Source organism: Schistocerca nitens, chromosome 4, assembly GCF_023898315.1.
Source record: "Schistocerca nitens isolate TAMUIC-IGC-003100 chromosome 4, iqSchNite1.1, whole genome shotgun sequence".
NCBI classification, from domain to species: Eukaryota; Metazoa; Arthropoda; class Insecta; order Orthoptera; family Acrididae; genus Schistocerca; species Schistocerca nitens.
Window position 1 is genome coordinate 381,869,632 of NC_064617.1, and position 27,297 is coordinate 381,896,928.

Genomic DNA, 27,297 nt, shown 5'->3' on the forward strand with positions numbered 1-27,297 from the left:
GAGATGCTGGATGTAGTCCTGTGGAACGGCTTGCCATGCCATTTCCACCTGGCGCCTCAATTGGACCAGCGTTCGTGCTGGACGTGCAGACCGCGTAAGACGACATCCAGTCCCAAACATGCTCAATGGGGGACAGATCCGGAGATCTTGCTGGCCAGGGTAGTTGACTTACACCTTCTAGAGCACGTTGGGTGGCACGGGATACATGCGGACGTGCATTGTCCTTTTGGAACAGCAAGTTCCCTTGCCGGTCTAGGAATGGTAGAACGATGGGTTCGATGACGGTTTGGATGTACCGTGCACTATTCAGTGTCCCCTCAACGATCACCAGTGGTGTATGGCCAGTGTAGGAGATCGCTCCCCACACCATGATGCCGGCCGGGTGTTGGCCCTGTGTGCCTCGGTCGTATGCAGTCCTGATTGTGGCGCTCACCTGCACGGCGCCAAACACGCATATGACCATCATTGGCACCAAGGCAGAAGCGACTCTCATTGCTGAAGATGACACGTCTCCATTCGTCCCTCCATTCACGCCTGTCGCGACACCACTGGAGGCGGGCTGCACGATGTTGGGGTGTGAGCGGAAGACGGCCTAACGGTGTGCGGGACCGTAGCCCAGCTTCATGGAGACGGTTGCGAATGGTCCTCGCCGATACCCCAGGAGCAACAGTGTCCCTAATTTGCTGGGAAGTGGCGGTGCGGTCCCCTACGGCACTGCGTAGGATCCTATGGTCTTGGCGTGCATCCGTGCGTCGCTGCGGTCCGGTCCCAGGTCGACGGGCACGTGCACCTTCTGCCGACCACTGGCGACAACATCGATGTACTGTGGAGGCCTCACGCCCCACGTGTTGAGCAATTCGGCGGTACGTCCACCCGGCCTCCCGCATGCCCACTATACGCCCTCGCTCAAAGTCCGTCAACTGCACATACGGTTCACGTCCACGCTGTCGCGGCATGCTACCAGTGTTAAAGACTGCGATGGAGCTCCGTATGCCACGGCAAACTGGCTGACACTGACGGCGGCGGTGCACAAATGCTGCGCAGCTAGCGCCATTCGACGGCCAACACCGCGGGTCCTGGTGTGTCCGCTGTGCCGTGCGTGTGATGATTGCTTGTACAGCCCTCTCGCAGTGTCCGGAGCAAGTATGGTGGGTCTGACACACCGGTGTCAATGTGTTCTTTTTTCCATTTCCAGGAGTGTACAAAATATTGCATTATAAAAAAAAATGGCTCCAAGCACTGTGGGACTTAACATCTGAGGTCAACAGTCCCCTAGACTTAGAACTAAGTAAACCTAATTAACCTAAGGACATAACACACATCCATGCCCGAGGCAAAATTTGAACCTGCGACGGTAACAGCTTCATGGTTCTGGGCTGAAGTGCTTAGAACCACTCGGCCACAGCGGCCGGCCACTGCATTATAATGTGTGTATGTACAGAGAGGCAATTGAAATCTATAAACACCATAATAATTTTAACAAAAAAGAGGAAGGTGTTAAATTAGACAAAATTGGAACCTAATGAGAATGTTGGCAACATCAATGATAATCTCGCAGCTGACGTCACATGATAGACTGTGGTGCCCTCCCTCCCTTGAGTTCTGGTTGCAGTTAGCCATTTTACCTCTGAAGCTGTCTCCCACAGACAGGGTGGAAACTTTAGGAGAAAGTTTTGTACATCTACCACGACCAGTGATCTTGGAGCCCCTGATATCTTGGAGCCCTGCTTCCACCTACCCCTGGCATAAGCTTCTAAATTCAATTCACAGGAAGCAATATGCTTTCTGAATGATGACTCTATTCACCATACATTGAATGAGTCCCCTATCACATCCCAAAAAGTAGCACAAGATCTGCTGCTTCACATGCACTTTTATCAACACAATATGGGCAGACAGAGCACTGTCTAATGCAGCTGACCTTGAATTTCCACTAATATTTTTTCCTGTACCATTGCCAGATTGCAAGGTATAGTGTACTGTTATTGAATGCAGAAGAAGTAGAATGTAGGGTAATTATTTCACCCACATTCCATCCCCATACCCTCTAGTTGCACCACCAATTGCACTCGGTGGTGTCCTGCATCAGCATCATGTTTACTAGACACACATAAATATCAAGATTGAAAAAGCATCAGGACTTGCACACTTTTGCTCATCATCAGGAATGATTTGTTTGGCATTCCTCTCCATGTTCCGAGCACAGCACCACTGAGATCTGGTACACATTGATTATGCCCGACTGTTTGAGGGAGCTGTGTGGCTCTTGGTGGCAGATGCTCTCCCCAATTTTCTGTATGCGACCCAGATGTCAACAACTACCATTCAGACTATGATTTGGGCCCTATTCACTGTTTCATGTACTGAATGAGCAACACAGACCATATAATATATACCAGATAATAAATTGCAGTTCATGTCATTTGAGTTTATGCAGTATTGCAAGGCTAATGGTGTTCAGCACACATTTTTTTTGGCATCCAGTGCTAATGTAGAGTGTTTGATCACAGTGGTTTTGATTCAATGACAGTGAAGGGAGCAACAGTGCAACAATCCTTAACAAGTTTCCATGGTACTTATCAGTTCCTTCCAGTCATGCTACATTGGTATAGCCACCACATGCAGCTTAATCTCATACATCTTGTCCATCAGTTCCAGTACACGGGCACCAGATTATGTTATAGCCCAGCCTCCCATGTCTGGGCGTGCAGAGTGTATTTTCAGGTGGAACCATGGCCTTGTCACTGGACTCAAGGGGCATCAAAGGTTCAAAATTGTGATCTGTCAGGACTGCTGCTGCTACACATTCTGTGAAATGGGCAAAGACACTCCAGTTAAATACCCATATCTTTCCTGAAGGAACTGGTAGAAGTAAAGCTGTGAGGACAGGTCACAAGTTGTGCTTGGGTAGCTCAGTTGGTAGAGCACTTTCCCACAAAAGGTAAAGGTACTAAAAGGTAAAGGTACTGATTTTGAGTATTGGCAGGCTCACAGTTTCAATCTGCCAGGAAGTTTCATATCAGTGAACACTCCACAGCAGAGAGAAAATTTCATTCTGGATTCTGCCAATTATGAAGTTATCAAGTAAAAACATCAAAAAAAGTTTTGCATCACCTTGTTCTGAGAATTCCAGAACCTGTACAGAAAATTGGAATAGAGATCAACATAAACATCATTTCTTTATTGCTCATGAAAACCACAGATTGTATGTTGTACCACCATACAGTGAGACCTTCAGAGGTGGTTGTCCAGATTGCTGTACACACCGGTAGCACGTCCTCTTGCATTGAAGCATGCCTGTATTTGCTGTAGCATACTATCTACAAGTTCATCAAGGCACTACTGGTCCAGATTGTCCCACTCCTCAATGGTGATTCAGTGTAGATCCCTCAGAGTGGTTGGTGGGTCACGTCATCTATAAACAGCCCTTTACAATCTATCCCAGGCATGTTCAATAGGGTTCATGTTGGAGAACATTCAAGATATGTCGTTATCCTGAAGGAAGTCATTCACAAGATGTGCATGATGTGGGCACAAATTGTCATCCATGAAGACGAATGCCTCGCCAATATGCTGACCATATTGTTGCACTATTGGTCGGAGGATGGCATTAACGTGTCATACAACCATTACAGCACCTTCCATGGCCTCAGTGGCATACCTCAGCCCCACATAATGCCACCGCAAAAGAGCAGGGAACCTCCACCTCACTGCACTCGCTGGACAGTGTGTCTAAGGTGTTCAGCCTGACCAGGTTGCCTCCAAACACGTCTCTGACAATTGTCTGGTTGAAGGCATATACGACACTCATTGGTGAAGAGAATGTGATGCCAGTCCTGAACAGTCCATTCAGCATGTTGTTGGGCCATGGTGTCGTTGTTGCAAAGATGGACCTCACCATGGATGTTGGGAGTGAAGTTGTGCATCCTGTAGCCTATTGTGCACAGTCTGACTCATAATACTATGTCCTATGGCTGCACGAAAAGCATTATTCAACATGGTGACATTGCTGTCAAGGTTCCTCCAAGCCATAATCCATAGGTAGCAGTCATCCATTGCAGTAGTAGCCCTTGGGTGGCCTGAGCGAGACATGTCATTGACAGTTCCTGTCTCTCTGTATCTCCTCCATGTCAAAACAACATCGCTTTGGTTCACTCCAAGACACATGGACACTTTTCTTGTTGAGAGCCCTTCCTGGCACAAAGTAACAATGCAGACACAATCAAACTGTGGTATTGACTGTCTAGGCTTGGTTGAACTAAAGACAACTTGAGCCGTGTACCTCCTTCCTGATGGAATGACTGGAACTGATCAGCTGTCGGACCCCCTCCATCTAATAGGCGCTGCTCATGCATTGTTGTTTACATCTTTGGGTGGGTCTAGTGACATCTCTGAACAGTCAAAGGGATTGTGTCTCTGATACAATATCCACAGTCAACATCTATCTTCAGGAGTTCTGGGAACCGAGGTGATGCAACATTTTTTTGGTGTGTGTGCATGCTAAAAGTGTCCACCAGTAACAATCGTTCTAGCATACTTGAATTTCACATGGAATATTACTGAACTGTTTACAATATCACAGAATAACATGGGAATTTAATATACCCCACTTCAAGGAAATTCTTTTTATCACTATGCAATGAAATTGGGAAACAGTTGACATTAGGCACCTGTATCTTACCTAAACATAAATGTATAAAAAAGAGAATTCACTCAAGTAAACTACCTCTAGAAGGAAAAATTGCTGTGCTGGTGTTAGATACACTTCAAAGTACAGAAAAATATTCCTAGTTGTCAAAACTGTTAGTTCCTTCCTTGCAGAAAGTAATAGGTCTCAGAAAGTCGAGAAAAGGGGTAGGTTACTCAGACTCCAGGATGAGAGAGCCAATCTGTTATAATGGCAACAGGATACAAAGATAAAGAGGGAGGCAATGGGAAGCAAAGATGAAGGGGGAGACATCAGGAAAAATCTATTTTCCCATTAATAATATTTTATATAATAATTTTACCTGTTTTTAAATGTGTTCATTGGGAGTAGAAAATTTTCACCAGCTGAAGGTAAGTAATAGCCAGATATTCTGACTCACTGTAAACACAAATGTTCTGTTAAACATTTTAGATACTCATGGCATCTGTTTCAATGTTGCCACAGTATTTTATTCTAGGATGTCAAGATACTGAAGTCCACTAGGATCTCAAGATACTGAAGTCCACTATATTTTTTCACTTAATTCCTTTTTTATATGTGTGGTTATTGTGAACATTGCTTGAGATCAATATAAATAGAGGACAAAATTAAAAAAAATAAATTGATTTGTCATCTATGTTATACATGTACTGATGCACTCCAACAACAGTGCCTCTCACGGTGTGAAACTTCTCAACTATCGGTACCCTTGTGCTTTGATTAAATACTTGTGCCAAATGATATATATTTTTTGGAAAATTTTATTGATGTTATATACCAACTGCCTATAAAAGGAATTTAATTTTCCCAGTTGGACATGAAATAATCAAACAAGTTCCTTGTCAGTTACCTTATACAAACCCATAACGTTTTGGAATCAAATCAGTAACAAATGATCAAGAAAAATCTTCATGGCCATCATTACAAAATGATATCATATGGAATATGAAGACTTCCATTGGATTATTACCTGTACTTTGATCTATTCCCAAAAGTACTGCTGGAAAGTCAGAACATAAAAAAAGGACACAAGGATTATAAATTTTATTTATCGATCCCATTTATTTTACATAACATTTTGCTGTTTGTACATGGACTATTACAATAGTTCTTTCATGTGAGAAAATTTGATGCTCTACACTCTCTACTTGCATACTTAATAGAGTTATTAACCAGAACTATCACAGAGCATCAAGATGTCACAAGCATTACAAAATGGAGAGGATTACTGTAAATCATAGCTGTAACTTTGTGTTAATGTGCTACTTTAATGGACAAAAAAAAATTATCAAGTGAATAAGACCAGTAGCCTTTCTTTGCCTTCATTCTCGTGCTCTTCTGTTGTTTCCAAGTATGTGAGCCAGCAGTCCTACTCCAACGAGGGCTGCTGCTCCAACTCCAACTGCTATTGCTGCAATAGTTCCCGTATTATCTTCCTGCTGTCGAGTGTGTAACTGAGAATTGTGATTCACAGATCTGTAATATAAATTGCAGTAAATAAAAATTTTATGTAGATGGGTAGATAAAAAAATCTATTCACAAAGTGGCAGCAGGAGAACACAAACACAGAAAAGGTTTAACTTTTACAAGCTTCCAGGGTCAGTGGATCCTTCTTCTGGCAGAGGAGTTGGAGGGGAAGGAAGAGGAGAACTGTAGAGGTTTAGGAAAAATGGTCAGAAAAGTCACCCAGTCAGGGGAGACTTACTGGACAGGATGAGAAGGAAAGACAGATTGTTCTATCCATTTAGATTATATTGTCAGTAATTGATTATTTTCGTTAGTAAATAAAAAATTTTAGATCAATGATTAATTATATGAGGCAGAGACATTACAGCATAAATAATTAGAAATAATGAATGAAATGATTCTTACATTTGATGAAAAAAATGTATATTTTATTTATTTATGTATTTTATTATTGGATACACATGTGGGAACATCCGCTACAATATACATCACTGACATACGATAAGTGGAATAACTGCCTTGACCACATTCTAAGCTTTCAAGCAGAAGGGACGTGTACCTTTTAATGTGTAAATAATCATGCAACAAAGCATTATCATCAGACCGCCTCGTGTTGTACCTCAGTAATATCATACCTGCACCATATCCACTCCAAACTGGTGACATGCAGTGACTGGGAATTGTGCCAAATATGTATTGAACTGGATACTACACTATAAGTTCCTCATGTGCTGAAATTCACATGCCATGTCATCATTTTCAATTCTGGACAGTGCAGTGCTTCTCATCCAACTCTTTGACTGCCTGCAGTAATCAATTCTGCAAGTGATGTGCTTAAATACTCTCTTTCAACTTCAGACAGTAGTGCCAAACAAACAAAAGCACTAAATGATCTAATATGGGACCTCACTTCTGTTCCCATTTTGAAGAAACACTATGCAATTACAGAACTGCAATCTTAAGCTGCTTGGATTCACATTCATTTTCCAAAGACACATCTTCTGCACCACGTGTGGATTCATTTGACCTGCTTTGCTGCCACTGGCTGCTTGGATTTTGAATGTTTGTGCCATATCACAGACAAATCCAGAACATACTCAATTCTGCCTGGACCAACCTCAAGCCTGGCCCATGATTGTCAACAACTTACTTATAATGATTGGTGGCACAAATGAACAGTTACATCAAGAACATCTCCTGTAACACCAACAACATATTCATATTGTTGATGACATTGCTGGTCACCATGCACCACAGCATCAGCCTCAACATGCTTATTTCGTGCGGTGACCCCACTATGCATGGGTTGCCTTTGCGCAGACTATACCTATCGAACTTTGCTCCCGCAAATAAATTACTGGCTCACAACAGCTGCACTTCCCCCTTAACATTAGCCACTCCATTGATCACATCAAAGTCTCTCTGACACTTGTGGCCTCCATATGCTGATACTTCCACCCCTCTCTCCTCTGTCATACCACTGGCATCTTATGTGGACTCACTGGATGCTTCTCATGTAGTTATAGCCACATCATATCCATCTGACTTTGAGATGTTGTCCAGCCATGTCTCACAAAGTGCCAGCCTGGCATGACTGGTCATATGCATCTGCACAGCATCGCTTCAAGAAACAGTCCAGTTGGGTCTTCCAAAAGTAGAAGCCATGGCACAACTGGTCATGTACATCAGCACAGCATCACTTTGGGAAACATCCACTGTGATATACATTGCTGGCATATGATAAGTGGAATATCTGTGACCTGACCACAGAGTTATTGCATTCTTAGCTTCCAAGAAGAACAATCATGTACCTTTCACTGAGTAAATACTTGTGCAACAAAGCATTATTAGTGTGCTGTACCATGTTGCACCTCAGTTATATTGTATCTGAATGGTACCCTCTCCACAAATATTCCATGGATCCACAGAGCAATGCTTACATCTGGATGTGGAATATGACTCTATTTTACATGTGTTCGGCTACTCATCAGTATTCATATCATATATCCAAAATCAATTTCCACAGAAGATGCTACACACACACACACACACACACACACACACACACACACACAATGCTTATAAAACAGTTCAGAAACATGAGCTCCTTAAGATGTTTAATGGTGTGTTAAACTCACATTTACAAAACATGAAGAAAATAGTTCAAATAAACTCACCAACCAAATTGAAAGAGTGATCCAAGAAAAACTTTTTAATTTAAACATGAAAAAGGATTTCTGATTTCTTAGGCTTTTGAGCACCATAGGTAGCAACTTCTAGATTTTCACATCTGTATACTTTGTAAATTTTTGCACCAATGACCAATTTTTTAAAATGTAGAAGATGTTTTTCCCACATCTGGTGTTGTGAGTGTGGAGTTTTTAGATTCTTGAACAGGGATTTGATTTTTTTATAATAAGATGCATAAGCAGTTGTAAGAATTTTTCTCAGCCTGAACAGTTTGTGCCAAGAGATTTGAAGGACTCACTCTCCAAGTGGTTCTAATCTCATTTCTGAACAATGACAACTTTTATGAACAAGCAGAGCTTCCCAAGAACAGGCATGGCTCATGGTTTTCATACTGGGGAAGGCTGTGACAGTTATTGATCCGAACTAATCTATACCTCAGGCTACATCACAGGTCAGTCTGTCACCACAACTAAGATTTCAGGAGGGGAGGGGGAGGGGGAGGGAGGCCAAATGTTTACATACTGTACCTGCTTTCCCTTTTATAATCAACTAGTAAATAACATCAAAAGACAGGTCCAAGATAGAATCTATAGGTAGTATTTATCCACCAATATCATATTTCCCAACAGTTTACCACAACAAATTGTGCTAAAACATGTGTTTTGGACACGTCTTTAATGGGGTGTATGTTATCCTGGATGCATGCTTAATATTTTTGGTATTTCTGTTTCTAAGCTTAGTATGTTTATTGTGCTGTGCACTCAAACAATAGCATTTATGAGTTTGAGTGATGAAACAGTGATGTTTCCATGATGTCACAGATCTTGTGCTGTGATTGGCTGACATGAATAATCCCAAGCAACTGCCATCACAATTTACACACCATATATGTCATATTTATACTTGTGTATTACAAAATATGCATTTTATATCCAAAAACAAAGATGATGTGACTTACCGAACGAAAGCGCTGGCAGGTCGATAGACACACAAACAAACACAAACATACACACAAAATTCTAGCTTTCACAACAAACGGTTGCTTCGTCAGGAAAGAGGGAAGGAGAGGGAAAGACGAAAGGAAGTGGGTTTTAAGGGAGAGGGTAAGGAGTCATTCCAATCCTGGGAGCGGAAAGACTTACCTTAGGGGGAAAAAAGGACGGGTATACACTCGCACACACACACATATCCATCCACACATATACAGACACAAGCAGACATATTGGTCTTTAAATATGTCTGCTTGTGTCTGTATATGTGTGGATGCATATGTGTGTATGTGCGAGTGTATACCCGTCCTTTTTTCCCCCTAAGGTAAGTCTTTCCGCTCCCGGGATTGGAATGACTCCTTACCCTCTCCCTTAAAACCCACTTCCTTTCGTCTTTCCCTCTCCTTCCCTCTTTCCTGACGAAGCAACCATTTGTTGCGAAAGCTAGAATTTTGTGTGTATGTTTGTGTTTGTTTGTGTGTCTATCGACCTGCCAGCGCTTTCGTTCGGTAAGTCACATCATCTTTGTTTTTGGATATATTTTTTCCACGTGGAATGTTTCCCTCTATTATATTGATATCATTAATTTGAACCCAACAATTACATTTGTTATTGTCACTGTTGCATTTCAAAATCTTTTCTGTCATCTTATTTTCTCTTTCTGTTGGTCTTTAAATATGTCTGCTTGTGTCTGTATATGTGTGGATGGATATGTGTGTGTGCGAGTGTATACCCGTCCTTTTTTCCCCCTAAGGTTAGTCTTTCCGCTCCCGGGATTGGAATGACTCCTTACCCTCTCCCTTAAAACCCACTTTCTTTCGTCTTTCCCTCTCCTTCCCTCTTTCCTGACGAAGCAACCGTTTGTTGTGAAAGCTAGAATTTTGTGTGTATGTTTGTGTTTGTTTGTGTGTCTATTGACCTGCCAGCGCTTTCGTTCGGTAAGTCACATCATCTTTGTTTTTGGATATATTTTTCCCATGTGGAATGTTTCCCTCTATTATAAAAATATGCATTTTAATTGATATGGTGTGCACAACCACTCAGCTGCATTATACATTACTCTCTTAAAACTGTGTTTATACCCTTGTTGGATTTACACTGATGTTCTTGATTCGTTTTTACATTGTGTCTGGATGCACCAAGTTCCTTCACTTTCATCCTAATCATATGTCCTATAATTTTTCCTTATAAATTGCACATTGAATTCACACTGTGTTGTTTTCAAAGTTGTGGTACGTTTCTATTATTTGCAAGACAGTAAAACTCACTAAGTCTATGCATAATATGCTCACAACAAGAAACTTGCTAATAATGCAAATTTCCTGCAGTCAGCAAGCAAGGATACTAAAATAATGGGCCAGATTTCATCCCTAGGGTAAATTTCGTTCACTTTTTCCTCTAATCATTTGTGGAACTCTCGCTAGGTGGTGATACTTATGTTACCATACTCTAGTGCAGTCTGGCAAAACATTTGCAAACTTATTCCTATGGTGAATAGAATAGCCAATGGCAGAAACAAAAAACCACATAAAACACTATCAAAACAATAATACTAAACATCAGTTAACAATGCATCAAAGCACAATAGAGATATACAGACACAGAGATTTGATAGGGAATTTTCAGGAACTCTGTTCATTCCCTTTGGATGTAATAAGTGGAACGTGAAAATTGTGGGCAGGTTGGCAGGATCCCTTTAGGCTAAAACACCAGAACCTTCAGGATGCCCATACGAGGAAGCCACACCTCCAAATTTCTGCTACATAGTGGTAAGCAGCATTTCAAGACTCAGCCTTAAGGCTAGCAACTACCTCTTTGGAAAACATCGCTTGATATTACAGATCAACAGCTACAAAAACACTGACCAGCATTTTTTAAAACCCTGTGGGAAACATGAGAAATGTGTTCTGGTAATTTAAGTTCTCTTATACATTACTGAGAAATTTATTTTAATATATATTTTGGGGCAACTCCACCTCAGAGCCTTTAATTACAAGCCAACCTGTCCAAGAATGCGATTCTACATGATATTACAGAGTGAAAATAAGTGACTACTCTTTGTAACTGTTTGCTACGATTTGTCACTGATATTACCTGTGTACTGAGATGGCTTGTGTGGAACTGAGTGAAGCTGGCCAAAAGATACTTAGCAGTGAACTTTGGAAAGGGTGTTATTGCTGTTTATGGTTGACACATTTTCACAATTTTAGAATTGTTAAGTTTACAGTCGTAATCTACCCTTCCTTCCTAGTTGCAGCTATTGTCCACAAAGAGCAAAGTCTTTTCTGAAGATTAGAGAGGAGTAAGGTTACAATAAACAGTTCCTCTTGTCTAGGACTCTGATTCTTGAAGTTGAAGTTCTCGCATTTTAGATCCTCATGGTTGAACTGAGTAAATGATTTTGAAGACTGTCATTGCAGAATTTTTGTTTTTGTGTTAATTTATTTTGTCACATTTTAGTATGTCACACAGTCATTTTAATTTTCACATTAACAAAGTGAAAATTACATTGTTCACCCAAAATACAAAAATACATCTGATCACATCCGAGGCATGCTTACTACTGCTTCACTCTGTGGTATAGTTGAATTCTTTTATCTTGGCGGTTCGCGCATGCCCGCCTAGATGCGGGAGATTGCTATGTTGCCACTTGCAAATGATGCACGCGCCAAGAGAAGTAGCGCCATAGTATAGTATAGTTTGCAAACTTCCATTTAGGGGGGAGTGCGCAGATTATGAATTAGAGCCACCACGGCCGCATTAACCCTTTTGCTGCTACAGAGACATGCTCCCCGCACGTCATCACTGCACTGCTTGCCAGTGCTGACACATGGTGTTCCTACTGCTTGGACACATTTATCATTCGATTTCACAAAAACTATTTGGCCCAAAAATTTGATTTTTACACATCTTCTTGACTGATACCTTCCCCCCATAAATGACTTAATTTTGTTTTGATGTTCAACGCAGTTATTGTGCAGCATTAAATGTAATAAACAATTGCACGAAATTTTTAAGAGTTTGCAGAGGTAAAAGTCCATAGCGTATACTTTCCGTATGGTCGATTTTAGTTGCCACAATGTTGAGAGTGAAATGTGGACAACATACCTAAACTTCATATAAAATTTACTGTATAACAATATCTCATTTAATTTAAGTACCAGATAGGTGTCGTATGTAATATTGAGAAATATTCCATCTTTCGCGACTGTAATAAAAGTTTTATTTATACCAGAGTCATTTCACTTTTTTCTAAAGAGTTCTGATTAAAATAAAATTGGCAAAGTACACAAAACTGAATTGTGGACGTAATAAAATATAGAAATTAAAATATATTGTCTGTGAGGCGCAGTGTGCAAACAATTTGTGTTTGTCACAAGGGACAGCAAATACTAGCCAAAACATAGATCAGTTGACGAAAACATTGAATATGATAATGTTGCCAAAGCAGCAAAGCAAAGAATTGCGTCAGACAATCAAGTAGCTTGGCAACGTACGAGCCGAAATTCTGCTCTAAATAATACTTTTAATACTGTCGCAAAGAATATATCTCAATATGAATAGTAAAACAATGACTGTGGAAGAGAAGGTATACAAACAAAACAGATAACATGAATATTGTATGTGTGCCTTTTCATTGTTGTTAATTGCTGTGAAAAGAAATATTGGAGGACAAAATTAGAAAAACCGAAAACTTATTATGATTATAATGAAGAGACAAAGCACTAGAAATTGCAAAAAATTACATTCAAACGAATAAAATTCATGAAGTAAGACACTTTGATATTGTTTTTAAACAAAGAAAATATTAAGCACCGAACAAGGTCTGAACTCTGAACCTTAACTATTACGCTAATGCAGCTCGTAATTCAAATGAACTACTGGAGGAGTGTAAGACATCACGCAAAATACCGACAAACACTGATGGTATGATTATGAATTACTCATGTTTCGTCAAAGTACAATAGGAAATAAAGAATTACCACTCTTCTTTATTGTGAAAAAGCAGTTTGTGAGAATGATACGAACACCTTTCCTTGCTATCGCCTGAATTAGGAGGCTTATTGCTTGTTTGGTTTAATTAATTAATAGAATATGAAGCAATTGGTATAAAGAATGCTTTTTCCAAACTTTCTATAAAAGAAAGTCTGCTACCAAGACATTGCTTTTGTTCAATTACTTTATTTATAACTGAACGTTTCTAAAACTGAAGCCACTCGTCCCTGCTCTGCACTGCAGTCGAGCTCTGGCAACGTTGTTCTCTGTTCATTGGCTGACTGTGTTTTGTGATGTCAGATGCGCAGAGCGAATGTAAACTCGGCCGCCGTCGTAAATGACGTGCACTGTAATAACAATGTTCCAAAAGATTTACAGTTTTTCTTGACAAATGAATTTCTATTGGTTTCGATTATTATTTCATGAATGAATCCAGAAATAAACATAATAAACAGTACTGATGATGATGATGATGATGATGATGATGATGATGATGATGAGGTCCCATACTCCGAGGAGCGTAGGGGATGATGCGGGAGGCCCGCACTGCTGTAGTAGGCAAGGTCCTAGTGGAGGTGGTTTGCCATTGCCTTCCTCCAACTGTAATGAGGATGTATGAGGTAATGAGGATGTATGAAGACAGTACTAGATTATGTAATTAATAATAGAAATTTTAAGTGTGTCAAATAATTTGTAATTTCAAATGTTTCTAAAAAAAATAATAATTTTAAGTGTACATTCAGAACTAGTATTTATCGATCATAACATCCAAAACAATAATTCCTATTCATAAATTTTAGCTGTAAATATAACACATTGTGTATAAAATTATATGAAATTTTTCATAGAAACTGCTGAGAGAGTACTGACCTGTCCAAAATTTGAAAAAATATTGCTATCAACTACTTCTGTTGAGGAAAAGTAATGCTAGAGGAGGATGATCTGTTACACAGTATTGATCTCACTTTAAGAGCCAATACAGAGAAGATAAATATTTAACATAATAAGTTGGTGTACAAACTGATGATCAGGAAATGTAGGTCACTATACTGAGGGTAGTCATAAAATTTTAATTATCTCCTCAGAAAAATAAAGTTACATAATTAGTTCTCTGTTTGTTTTCACGTACATATCTGCAGTCCCTAGTACAGATTGAAATCCTTTGGCCACAGTGCTGTAGCACATGACTGGAGGAGCCAAAAAGAAAAAGGGACAGGCCATTGAGGGAGAAAATTAATATCTGGTAATTCACTTTTTGCATTTGAGGGAAACAACACTGCATGCTGAGTTGGTGGAAATACATTGCAACAATGCACCATCATATGAGTGATCGGTTAGGTGGTGTAGACATCTCCATTGTGGTAAAACAAGTCTGAATGATGAACAAAATAGCAGAGAATTCCTATGCGAACAGATAATCACAAGAAAAGTGGAGCCCCTTGTCCTTGAAGACTGGCACATAACAATTGGGTCAACATTGGTAAAAAAAGTGAAAATCAATCATGGATAAGTTTACAACATCTTACACAACATTTTGAACATGACAAAGGTTGGTGCCCACTGGGTCCTGTGACTGCTCTGGTTTGTGGGGCACTCAACTGAGCAGTTATCAGTGCCCATACAAATTCCCAACCTTTGATCAGTCCAATATTGCCACTTTCATGAATGATGATGAAATGATGAGGATAACACAAACACCCAGTCATCTTGAGGCAGGTGACAATCCCTGACCCTGCTGACCTGCTGAGAATCGAATCTGGGACCTCGTGCTTGTTAAGCGAGAACGCGACTGCGAGACCATAAGCTGTGGACCGTGACTGCTCAGTCCCATTCGTTAAGCCTGCTGAATCAATACAGCAGTGGAAATGTTGCAGCTATGTCATGCTATTCCAGAAGACTTCTTTAGCTGTCTAAGTATCATGGATGAGCACTGGGTGTCCCACTACGAGCTCCACATAAAGGTCTAAACACGTTGTGTAAACGTGGATTCACCATTGCCGAAAAAGATGGAACCCAGCCCTCATCAGACAAGGTGATACTGAGTGTTTTTCTTTAATGCCATGGTGTGGTCCTATTACATTATGCTGTTAAGGGGCAAACCATCAAAGCAGCACACTATCAAAATCTTATAATGAAGTTACAGGAGACTATGAAGACTAAATGTTGCTGTATGTTGTCCAAGGAGGTATTTTTTCTCCAGGACGACACTGAATTTCATTCAGCACAAGACATAGTCACACATGCTGCTTCTTTGGGATAAAGTATTTTGCTTTAGATTCCATATTTTTATTGCATGCCCTCAGTGACTTCTTCCTCTTCCTCTTACCTCAGATGAATAAACAGTTGCATGCCAGGCATTTCCAGAATGATGACAAGATGCTTTTTAGGGAGAACATTTCATAAACAGCCAAAATGCACACTTGTGCTAGCAAGATCTCCACTGAGTCATCCAAAATCATCAAAATTTTATCACATTGAAGGGACAGTGTGTGGAGAACACCATCACCAAGTTTCATGGTCAACTTGATTTTTTTGAGGTGGTAATTAAAACTTTTTACAACCTGTACCAGTAACATTCTGTTCATGAAATTTCTTCCATCATGAGGTTAGAAACAGAGTCCTTAAGGTATAGAAGCACTATAATACAAAGAACCAGTAACTCTGACTAAATGGGCTTGTATTATATTATAACGTCTTGAAAATGTGTATGTCATCATTTATATTGCTATGGCTTCATTAATAAAGAACCACTAAAGGATGTGCTTACAGCTGATGGAGATTTACCCTTACTTACAGCCTTCACCACCGGTGGTGCAGTGATCTGCAATATGTGACAATGAATGATGCCATGCATGTCTACTGTGTCATTGTATTTTTCCCAATATTTTGTGCTCATAATTGCAAACTTCAATAGTGGTGATGAGTATTTTCAAACTCCTGGTGCATAGATGTATCAGGAAACATGGACCCAGAATTTATGAAGCAGTGGCTTCTACAAGAGCATGAACAGCAACAACTACTGAAATAACAGCAAAAGCAATTGACCATACTATACCACCAGTTATCAGCATTGTCTACCAGAAACAAGATGCCTTTGCCAGTTCTGCCATTTCCATTGTTTTCCAGTTCTGCCATTTCCATTCCTTCTAGACAGTGTTGACAACTGGGAAACATAACTGCAGTGTCTCAGCTATCATTTTACGGCTTACAGTGTAACTGATTCAGATGTAAAATGATCACTTTTTTTGTGGACTTCGCATAGTGTATTAGTGTTGCTCGATATGTTGTCTCCATTGACAAAACTAGATATTCTGTCCTTTGCTTAACTTTGTAAAATGTACGGTGTCAGTGCTGGATGGAGTATGCTAGACTGGAATTTTACTGATGCTGCAGAACCCTTTGAGGACTCGGTCACTGTCCTTTGCAGTCTTTTCATCATTGTATTTTTTCCTGCTCATAAGAAACCTGTCACAAATTGTATGCCAACTCCATGATTTGACACTTTCTCCTTCAAACTTCATCTGATAAGGAAGTGTGCATCTGGCTTTACAGCATTCAGACCCTTCCATAGACAAGGCTCTTAAAATATTCAGGCTTTTGAATTCAAACAGGAAACTGCTAGCCACTTGGAGGCTCAGTCAGGACCATCCACTGACACCACTGATTTGGTGAGAAACACTTCCAATACGTGCTCAGGTCACTCAAGTAAACACACTATGCTGTGCCAATGTCCTTTTCCTCAGCACAACATGCTGGAGGCACACAAACAGGGCAGCAAAACTTCAAGAGTTTCCAACCTTTTTCTCTCTCATAGTTAAAGAACTGAGAATTTTCAGATTTCTCCATCTAAACAGAACTTCTTTCAGCATCAATTGCTATTATCCTCAGAGCTTCCACTGCCACCCTTGCTTCCACTGTACCGTATTTACTCAAATCTAAGCCGCACTCAAATCTAAGCCGCACCTGAAAAAGGAGACTCGAAATCAAGGGAAAAAAAATTTCCCGAATCTAAGCCGCACCTGAAATTTGAGACTCGAAATTCAAAGGGAGAGAAAAGTTTTAGGCCGCACCTCCAAATCGAAACAAAGTTGGTCCATTGTAATATGAGACACAATTTAGGTCGAATGAATGACGATACAGGTACAGTAGTTTGGTTCGAGTCGTAAGCTTCGCAGTTAAGCTTTCCCAGATAGCCATTGCTATGCGTCAGGCGCTCCGTCCGTATTTATACGGGTACCCTTCCTTTTTCACGTGCTTCGTCTGGTTTGAATCGATTGCTTATTTTTCTTTGACCTGATAAGTGCCGTTCTCTTTGTTATAGGTGTTTACGTCACTCTAAGCTGAAAATGCAGTACTGTACTGTGTCATGCATTGTTTGTCGCATTCTGATAGAGTGTTTACGTCCTGTCGCCGCTCGCGGCATGGCTTGCTTTTGTGCACGCTACCGCTGCTTACAATAAAAAAAAAGAGAGGAATTGTCTCATTATCAAAACAATGGCAAGAGGCTGCTATTTGTTGTTACTTACACTGCTGCTTTCTTTGATAATGATCAACAAGAACCAAATAATAGACTGCGTATGATAGATGATGTTCTGAACGAGAGTTTAGCGAAAATTTTTCTCTGTTTGAAAATCTTTGCAGACGCCTCTTTAATTACATTCTGCACAGAAATTAGAGTCATCTTAGATTTAAAAATCTCGTCAATTGCCGTGCTTCATTTCTGACTGTATCACTATTAGGCATAAGAGTAATACGAATATAAACATGACATGATACGTATATTCTCCGGCGTTTACTGTTCATAAAATTTCCTATTAGCAACCATCTCTTCTCACAGGTAGGAAAAAATTCAGAACGTAGAGTTGGCCATATTGACAAACATCCCAAACAGTCTTGCATGTCGGATTTTCGTAGTACAATGAAATGCTGCTACATTCGAAGATGAACAATACAGAATTTGTATTTACTTCGTTGGATAAGTGGTCGTGAAAAAAGCTCGTCTTCCACCTTTTTTTTTTAATTTATTTACTGACGCAGAGGTTTTGGCGCCAGTATTTATCTTTGTGTCTGCAAAGCATGCCAGTGCAGCGCTACGTATATTCAACGGTAGACGTTAGTTGTGGCGGCACCTACCAACATTTTTCAGAACTTCCACTTACTTTGCACTCGATTCTAAGCCGCAGGCGGTTTTTTGGATTACAAAAACCGGAAAAAAAGTGCGGCTTAGATTCGAGTAAATACGGTATATATCATTCAGCTATATGTAATTTGTGCAGCATAAAATGTCAAATTAACAGTGTGTGTCAGTTGCCTGACACACAGCAGCATAGGCATGATGCAGTCTTGAATGAGATTTTCACTCTGCAGTGGAGTGTATGATGATATGAAACTTTCTGACATTAAAACTGTGTGCTGGGCCGAGTCTTGAATTCAGGACCTTTGCCTTTCGTGGGCAAGTGCTCTACCAACTGAGCTACCCAAGTGTGACTCACGACCTGTCCTCACAGCTTCAATTCTGCCAGTACCTCGTCTCCTAACTTCCAACTTCACAGAAGCTCTTCTGCAAACCTTGCTGAACTAGCACTCCTGGAAAAAAGGATAATGCGGAGACATGGCTTAGCCACAGCCTGGTGGATGTTTCCAGAATGAGATTTTCGCTTTGCAGCGGAGTGTGTGCTGATACGAAACTTCCTGACAGATTAAGACTGTGTACCAGACCGAGACTCAAACTCAGGACCTTTGCCTTTTGTGGGCAAGTGCTCTATCAACTGAGCTACCCAAGCATGACTACCAGTCGGTAGAGCACTTTCCCGCAAAAGGCAAAGGTCCTGAGTTTGAGTCTCGGTCCGGTACACAGTCTTAATGTGTCAGGAAGTTTCGTATCAGCACACACGCCGCTACAGAGTGAAAATCTCATTCTGGAAACATCCCCCAGGCTGTGGCTAAACCAAGTCTCTGCAATATCCTTTTTTCCAGGAGTGCTAGTTCAGCAAGGTTTGCAGAAGAGCTTCTGTGAAGTTTCGAAGGTAGTAGATGAGGTACTGGCAGAATTGCAGCCACGAGGATGGGTCGTGAGTCACGCTTCAGTAGCTCAGTCGGTAGAGCACTTGCCCATGAAAGGCAAAGACCCCGAGTTCGAGTCTCGGTCCGGTACACAGTTTTAATCAGTCAGGATGTTTCATGATGCAGTCTTGTTCTATCACTTGATCCTTTGATGGATCTCGTTGACATATACCAAATGAAACAGTGCACGCTTTTGAAATATTAACTTATCCAGAAAGGGGTAAGTCTGCCAAATTGCTATTGACCATGCAAGTGAATGATTTTGAGGTCCCTTTTCAGGTGGATACTGGCACATTTCGTTCCATAATGAATGCTATTACCTATGTTGTGTTAAGGTCCCCTCCACTACAACCATCTTGTAGGTGAGTACTGCATATAATGGCAATGACATACAGGTGATAAGTGTTTTTACTACAGATGTCTCCTATAAAGGCATTTCAAGAAAACTTTTATTCTTAGTCATTACTTCTGGTAATGCGGAAAACGTATTTGGGTTACATGCATTCAATCAGTTTGGTTTCTCTGTACCAGCAAATGTGTGTTTGATGTCCACAGAGATTCTATTACATGACATTGAAGAATTAACCACCTCATATTCTGATCTGTTCGCTCCTGGCTTAGGTCTGGCCACACATGCATCAGTCAAAATCCATTTCAAACCAGTGTCCGTGTCTCACTCCTTGTGGACATGCCCAATCCTGCAGGGTGTGATCAAAGCAGAACTGCACAGTTTTGGGGGCCCCAATTTGATTACACCTGTCTCCTTAAACTAATGGGCTTCTCCCTTCATAATGGGCTCTCTCTGATTATATGGTGGTTTTAAGGCTGTTGATGCCCAGGCCATCCTAGATACTTTTCCAGTTCTGTGTCTGGAAAACCTGTTTTCCGAATTCAAAAATGGTGACTTTTACATTAACACTGAGTTGTCAGAAGCATACTTGCAGTTACTATTACACCTAGAATCTTGTGGTCTGTTGGTGCTAAACAGCTCCTGTGGCTTCTACCAGTATTTCCAGTGCCCCAGCAGTATTCCTCCATTATTGAACAACTGATACGGGGCATTCCTTCGTGCTGCAATTATTTGGCTGACATCATATTGACAGGAGCATCCAGCAGAGGGGACCTTCGGAACTTGCAATCTCTGTTTTTAGAATTAACCGAGGCCTTAAATGTACCCTTCAGAAGTGCAAATTTTTCAACAGTCTGTTGAATATCTTAGATTTATAATCGGCAAGCAGGGCATCTGCTCTACCAAGCATACATCCATTCCATAGAGAACATGCCCAGGCCCCAGAATCTCAAGAGACTTCAGCCCTTTACAGAAAAAATTAGTTATTCAACCGTTTCACTCCCTGTGTCACAAAAATATTCCACTCACTCAATGCTTTGCAGGAAAAAGAGGTTATATTCAAGTGGTTTCTAGAGTGCTAGACAGATTTTCTCACACTTGAGCCCTCCAATTGGCATCATGCCTTGTTCAGTTTTCTCCTAGGAAGCCTCTATACTGTCTCCCTAAATAAAGAGACTTTGTCATGGTCGCCACTTTATAATATAATAAATAATGGAATAGATGATAATAAAATGTTGAAATTGCTGGCTTTTTAAAATGTATTGAATTAATGAGATTAATTTTTCGGCATGAATGACAAGCACAATAAGCTGAGCTATGCCTGGAAATAAGTTCGTATTAGTTCATATTATTTTGCAGGGCAAAGTACACTCCTGGAAATGGAAAAAAGAACACATTAACACCGGTGTGTCAGACCCACCATACTTGCTCCGGACACTGCGAGAGGGCTGTACAAGCAATGATCACACGCACGGCACAGCGGACACACCAGGAACCGCGGTGTTGGCCGTCGAATGGCGCTAGCTGCGCAGCATTTGTGCACCGCCGCCGTCAGTGTCAGCCAGTTTGCCGTGGCATACGGAGCTCCATCGCAGTCTTTAACACTAGTAGCATGCCGCGACAGCGTGGACGTGAACCGTATGTGCAGTTGGCGGACTTTGAGCGAGGGCGTATAGTGGGCATGCGGGAGGCCGGGTGGACGTACCGCCGAATTGCTCAACACGTGGGGCGTGAGGTCTCCACAGTACATCGATGTTGTCGCCAGTGGTCGGCGGAAGGTGCACGTGCCCGTCGACCTGGGACCGGACCGCAGCGACGCACGGATGCACGCCAAGACCGTAGGATCCTACGCAGTGCCGTAGGGGACCGCACCGCCACTTCCCAGCAAATTAGGGACACTGTTGCTCCTGGGGTATCGGCGAGGACCATTCGCAACCGTCTCCATGAAGCTGGGCTACGGTCCCGCACATCGTTAGGCCGTCTTCCGCTCACGCCCCAACATCGTGCAGCCCGCCTCCAGTCGTGTCGCGACAGGCGTGAATGGAGGGACGAATGGAGACGTGTCGTCTTCAGCGATGAGACTCGCTTCTGCCTTGGTGCCAATGATGGTCGAATGCGTGTTTGGCGCCGTGCAGGTGAGCGCCACAATCAGGACTGCATACGACCGAGGCACACAGGGCCAACACCCGGCATCATGGTGTGGGGAGCGATCTCCTACACTGGCCGTACACCACTGGTGATCGTCGAGGGGACACTGAATAGTGCACGGTACATCCAAACCGTCATCGAACCCATCGTTCTACCATTCCTAGACCGGCAAGGGAACTTGCTGTTCCAACAGGACAATGCACGTCCGCATGTATCCCGTGCCACCCAACGTGCTCTAGAAGGTGTAAGTCAACTACCCTGGCCAGCAAGATCTCCGGATCTGTCCCCCATTGAGCATGTTTGGGACTGGATGAAGCGTCGTCTCACGCGGTCTGCACGTCCAGCACGAACGCTGGTCCAACTGAGGCGCCAGGTGGAAATGGCATGGCAAGCCGTTCCACAGGACTACATCCAGCATCTCTACGATCGTCTCCATGGGAGAATAGCAGCCTGCATTGCTGCGAAAGGTGGATATACACTGTACTAGTGCCGACATTGTGCATGCTCTGTTGCCTGTGTGTATGTGCCTGTGGTTCTGTCAGTGTGATCATGTGATGTATCTGACCCCAGGAATGTGTCAATAAAGTTTCCCCTTCCTGGGACAATGAATTCACGGTGTTCTTATTTCAATTTCCAGGAGTGTAGTTTCTTTCTCCACTGTAGATTTGTGCTTACCATTCTTTATAATGCTACGTTTGGTTGCCGTGTTCACCTTCGAAGTCTTGACCGTGTTCCCATTAAGCTCATCAGATCTTCGTCATTTTCCAAAGTACACAGGTGGGTTTCAGTTCTTGTAATTATATTTGAAATAACAACTCACACGACCTTTCTGTTAACAAAACAATACTGTATTTTTCTAAATGGAGCACATATGAAATACATACTCCTCACTTATTCATAGTGACCCCAAAATGGCGGTCTACAATTACTCGCTTAAAATGGCGTGCTTCTCACTCGTTCACTAGCTGAGCGTGAATCATCCCTTCCTCATACTGGTACAAGAAAGACTCCTCTCTTTTTTAACAACTGAAAATCAAAAATACCTGACGGTAGGCATAGGTTCTATGATTGGCTACTGTTTCATCTTTTATCTTTGCCTTTAAAGAAGACAAAAACAAAAGAAATGCAAAAGTTTTACCACAACTCCTCCTCTTCTTCTTCTTCTTCTTCTTCTGAAGACCCTATTGGATTCATTTACAAGACACTCAATGCTGCCCAATGCAACTACTCCCAGACTAAGAAAGAGGGTTTATACGGTTAAGAAATTTCATACCTATCAGTATAGTGTCAAACTTCAGCTGCTGACAGACTAGAAGCCATGGATCACATTGTTTGGACAATGTTTCAGCTGGGCAGGATGGCACAAAGGTTATGATGGTGGGCCTCGTTCTTATGGCATATACCTTTGACATCAACTTTAAGCTGACAAGCCACCACACCAATGCTAATGCTTTGTTCTGGCTTCCAGCAAGACCAGTTCCTGACTTTGACACTGCAGAGCAGAGAGCTTGTTTCTTTACACACAGGTCACTGCACAAAACAGCTTGCATGCCATACAGACTGACCATTGACAAAGACGTTGAAACCATGGTCTGGTCCTGCAGCATGTGTGCTCAGCAGCAATTTGTACCATCCACAGTGTTTTCATCTTGGGTCCTGTTGGGCATGTAGGAGCACCTCCACATTGACTTTGCTGGTCTTTTCTTGTGTCGGAGGTGGCTAATTGTGGTAGACTCATACTCTAAATTTTTGTCTGTCTACCCCATGCGCCCCATGATAGTGGTGAACATGATGGAGGCTCTTCCCAAAGATCCCAGTTGAATTACTCCTTAGGAGGCAGCCTTGGACCCTTCTCTCTCTGCTATTACCACTGAACCCTCATCTGTCCTGTTCCCAGCCCATCACCAGTACTGGATTGGTGCCCTGGTGTGGATGAAATGGTTTGGATGGCATACAACCTGGGTTCCAGCCAGTACTGGAGGTCGACAGGGCTGCTGGAGGCACCATCAGAACCCACTGTGCCCCAGAACACTATTGTTGTGCTCATCTGGTCCATACAACCTGTGGCCCGGTTCTCATCAGCCACTGCCACCTCCTCTTCTCCATCACCAATGCCAGACCCCAGTGACCAATAAGTTATGGAGTGGGCTCCAGTGGACCTAAATTCCTCTATTATAGCACCATTAGATGCAGATCTGCCTTCCGAGAGTGGTGTGGGATGCACTGTATGTGCTCCCATTCTGCCTGAAATCATCGAGGTTGAGATGTTGACTTTCTCATATCCAGCAGAAATGCCGTGTGTCCAAGGTGAACCTGACAGGCTGGGACAATTCCACCCCTATGCACCATCTGGAGAGGGGGGAAGGAGGAGAGGAGGGGGCAATGCTCTAACCCACTCCAGCAGTGACGTGGAGCTATCACAGCTGTCAGAGATTGACCCTCACTTACAACCATCATCACCGGTAGTGCCACAACTTGCAGGCTGTCACCACAAGTGGTGCTCTGGAGAGAAGCTGTGCCCCTGGAGTGCACATTGCACCCCCTTGTGGGACCCCGTGACAACTGATTGGCTATAGCTGTATGCCTGCAACTTGTAACTTGAACTTTCATTTCGCCACCTGCTATCGGCTGACTACATTGTCTTTGACTCTGGACTTTGCATGGACTCTGTTTTTGGCTGGCTCCCTTCTATTTATGTAGCTCCAAACTTACACGTGTTTATATTAGCTGTGTGCATCTACTGTGTCAGAGTATTTTGCCCAATAAATTGTGATTGTAATTGCAGACTTCAACAGTTACTGTAGTGACAGAGTGTATTGTTTGGTCCATTGCTCTCCTATGAGTAAAAGAGTTTTTACTTCATTATATATTATATGTTTTATAGCCACCAGAGGAAATCAAACAAAGAGCAGTATATCAGAATCATGCCTTGAAACGCCAAACAATTATGACCTTTTTCCATGTGATATAAAACTTCATGGAGAAATAGCCACTGATAATGCCACATCCTCAGCATTATATCAGTAACAACATTTGCTGTCAAAAGCATGAATTATTTACTGGTGTATGAATGCCATATTTAGTGGGACTTAAAAGCCTTATGGAGAAGCCCAAGATAAGAGGTCCTGTGAAGTATGTGCAGGTGTAGATTAGTTATTATCAGTAGTTTAATAGCAACTGTCCACTTAATTACTTCCTAACAGTGGACAGATATTTTGGTGTTGGCAAATGATGTTGCATAACTTGGCTTCGTACAGTATTTCCTTCTTCTGTCACATAATGTTGACATATTAATTGGTAACATAGGAGCAAATGGCTAATAGAGATTTTTTTTTTTTTAAAAAAAAGCACTTTAATGTGTCACTAAATACGAGTTGACATTCTGCATAATACACTCATCATAAGTTAACACAAAATATAAGTACAATTAATGAAAAGAAGTCCTGTATCACTTTGACTGAATAGTGGTAGAAACACTATGTAAATAAATAAATAAAAATAAATAAATTTTATCATTATCTGTAGGTATTTGAAAAATAGAGCTACCTTGGTAGTGTTCAAATAACTTATGGGAATGAAGCTGTGTGATGTTGCCAACATCCACCAATATTTCAGCAGATGACACCCTATAAGGCACAACTGTGAAAATGGCAGGGTGTGCATCAGCTGAAATATCAGTGGTTGTCAAAAGTATGAACCAGATGCATTACTGTAAGTTATTTGAACTCTGTATATGATGAGAGAAACTCTGGTGTCATACCTTGGTAATATAAAGGATGAATGGTTGTTCAGTTTACAGATGTGTTACAATCATTAACCAAAGAAGCTGAAAGGCCTTGAAAGTTAGGCATGTGCACTAGTGAAATGCCAGAAAATTGTTGACTGAACCATTGATCAGAGAAGAATTATATAAAAAATGGATGTTATGTCAAATACTGGAACAACAAAAGTGTTAGTAAAAAGATACATCTGATATGCACAGTGTTATGTAAAGCACAGTTTATAGTATGAAACTGATAATAGCACTGCATTGTGATAAACAATTCTCATGATACTTGTGATTCAGAATGTGCAAAATTATAACAGTAAATATGATACCAGAGATAAATAAAGAATAACTGATGAATTTTTTAAAAAAATATTGTAGAGCTTTTGATACTTAACTCACTCCCAGTGTCTGTTAAAGTGCCAGTCATATATTAACCTGATATTTAGTAATTGACAAATTAATATTCATACACACTGATAGGAAGAAAGGTAACCACTTGACTGAAAACATTGCTAAGCTTATGGAAAATGTCCTTTTTCAGATGTAAATAATACAAATCATACATACACATGAATTACTAAATTGTCCTAGTCAGAACAATGTACTGTGTGTGTGTGTGTGTGTGTGTGTGTGTGTGTGTGTGTGTGCAGGTGACAATCTTGCAGAAAATTTATGGAATTGTGCAACAGGTACTGATACAGATTCCATGCCATGCCACAATATTGATATGGAGACCAAAATACTGTATTAAAATTCACTGTTCGTTGCAGCTGCGCAGGTGGCATTAGGTGAACCATATGACCATATGGTGAAATACTGTCCTGAAATATGCATGCATGGTATAAGATGTGCAGTTTAATCCTTGTAACTGTATTACAGCATCGAAGAACATACTCATTGGTTTCATCAATGTAGGGAGTAACTTGCTCTGTCAACAATGCAGGAACATATGGCAACTAGCACTATGTGCCAGTGTCACTTCGATTTGAGCTCTTTTGCTGACCATTGTCTTGGCCTGGAATGTTCTCAGTTTAGTGTCTGAATCAATTTCTGTAAAGTATCCAGCATAAATATCTGTAGGAAAGTTGCTTTGCTCTTAATCAGTTGTTTAGTGGCACATGAAATGAGAGTGTGTGATGAAAAAGTATTAACAAAAGTTGTGAGTCTACTTATATCTCAGTGATTCTATTCTTTATCAACTGACAAGTCCTCAAAATTCAATTGATGGGTACCTACAAATCATCTCGCTGTGCCACTCTCCAAATGTAGTTCATGTATTTGGAAGGAGAAGGGGGTGTTACAACGTGATGACATTGATAGGACTCTGACACTATGCAATCTTAGGAGGTGGCCAATCTGCAGTATCAACAAATACTCCCTTTGACAGAAGAGTTTCGGGACAGGTTCTTTATTTCTGAATTTGCAGTACTAAAAAGGAAAAATTTTGTTTTTGTGTTACCTGGTATGTGTGCGTCAATGAAATGACCTTGACCATGTTCCCACACAAACTCACTAGGTGGCAGGGCTGTGCTTAGCAACACACTGTTTGGGTTCTTGGTGCATTAGTTACTATGAAACAGTGAGCAAAGAATGAACATTAAGTTCTGCGCTAAGCTCGGGAGATCCTCTCAGAAATGTG

The 27,297-nt window shown here is 41.4% G+C and overlaps 1 protein-coding gene across 4 annotated transcripts in view; it reads right to left on the reverse strand.

Moving 5' to 3' along the window:
- Positions 1-5,748: 5,748 nt before the first annotated feature.
- LOC126251832 (cyclic GMP-AMP synthase-like receptor) overlaps positions 5,749-27,297 on the reverse strand; it is a 387,508-nt gene continuing 365,959 nt past the window's right edge. For all 4 annotated transcript variants that reach the window (XM_049952497.1, XM_049952495.1, XM_049952494.1 and 1 more), the window contains one exon: positions 5,749-6,163. In XM_049952497.1, coding sequence (XP_049808454.1) covers positions 6,010-6,163 — 154 coding nt within the window. In that variant the 3' untranslated portion in view covers positions 5,749-6,009. The remainder of the gene's footprint in view (positions 6,164-27,297) is intronic.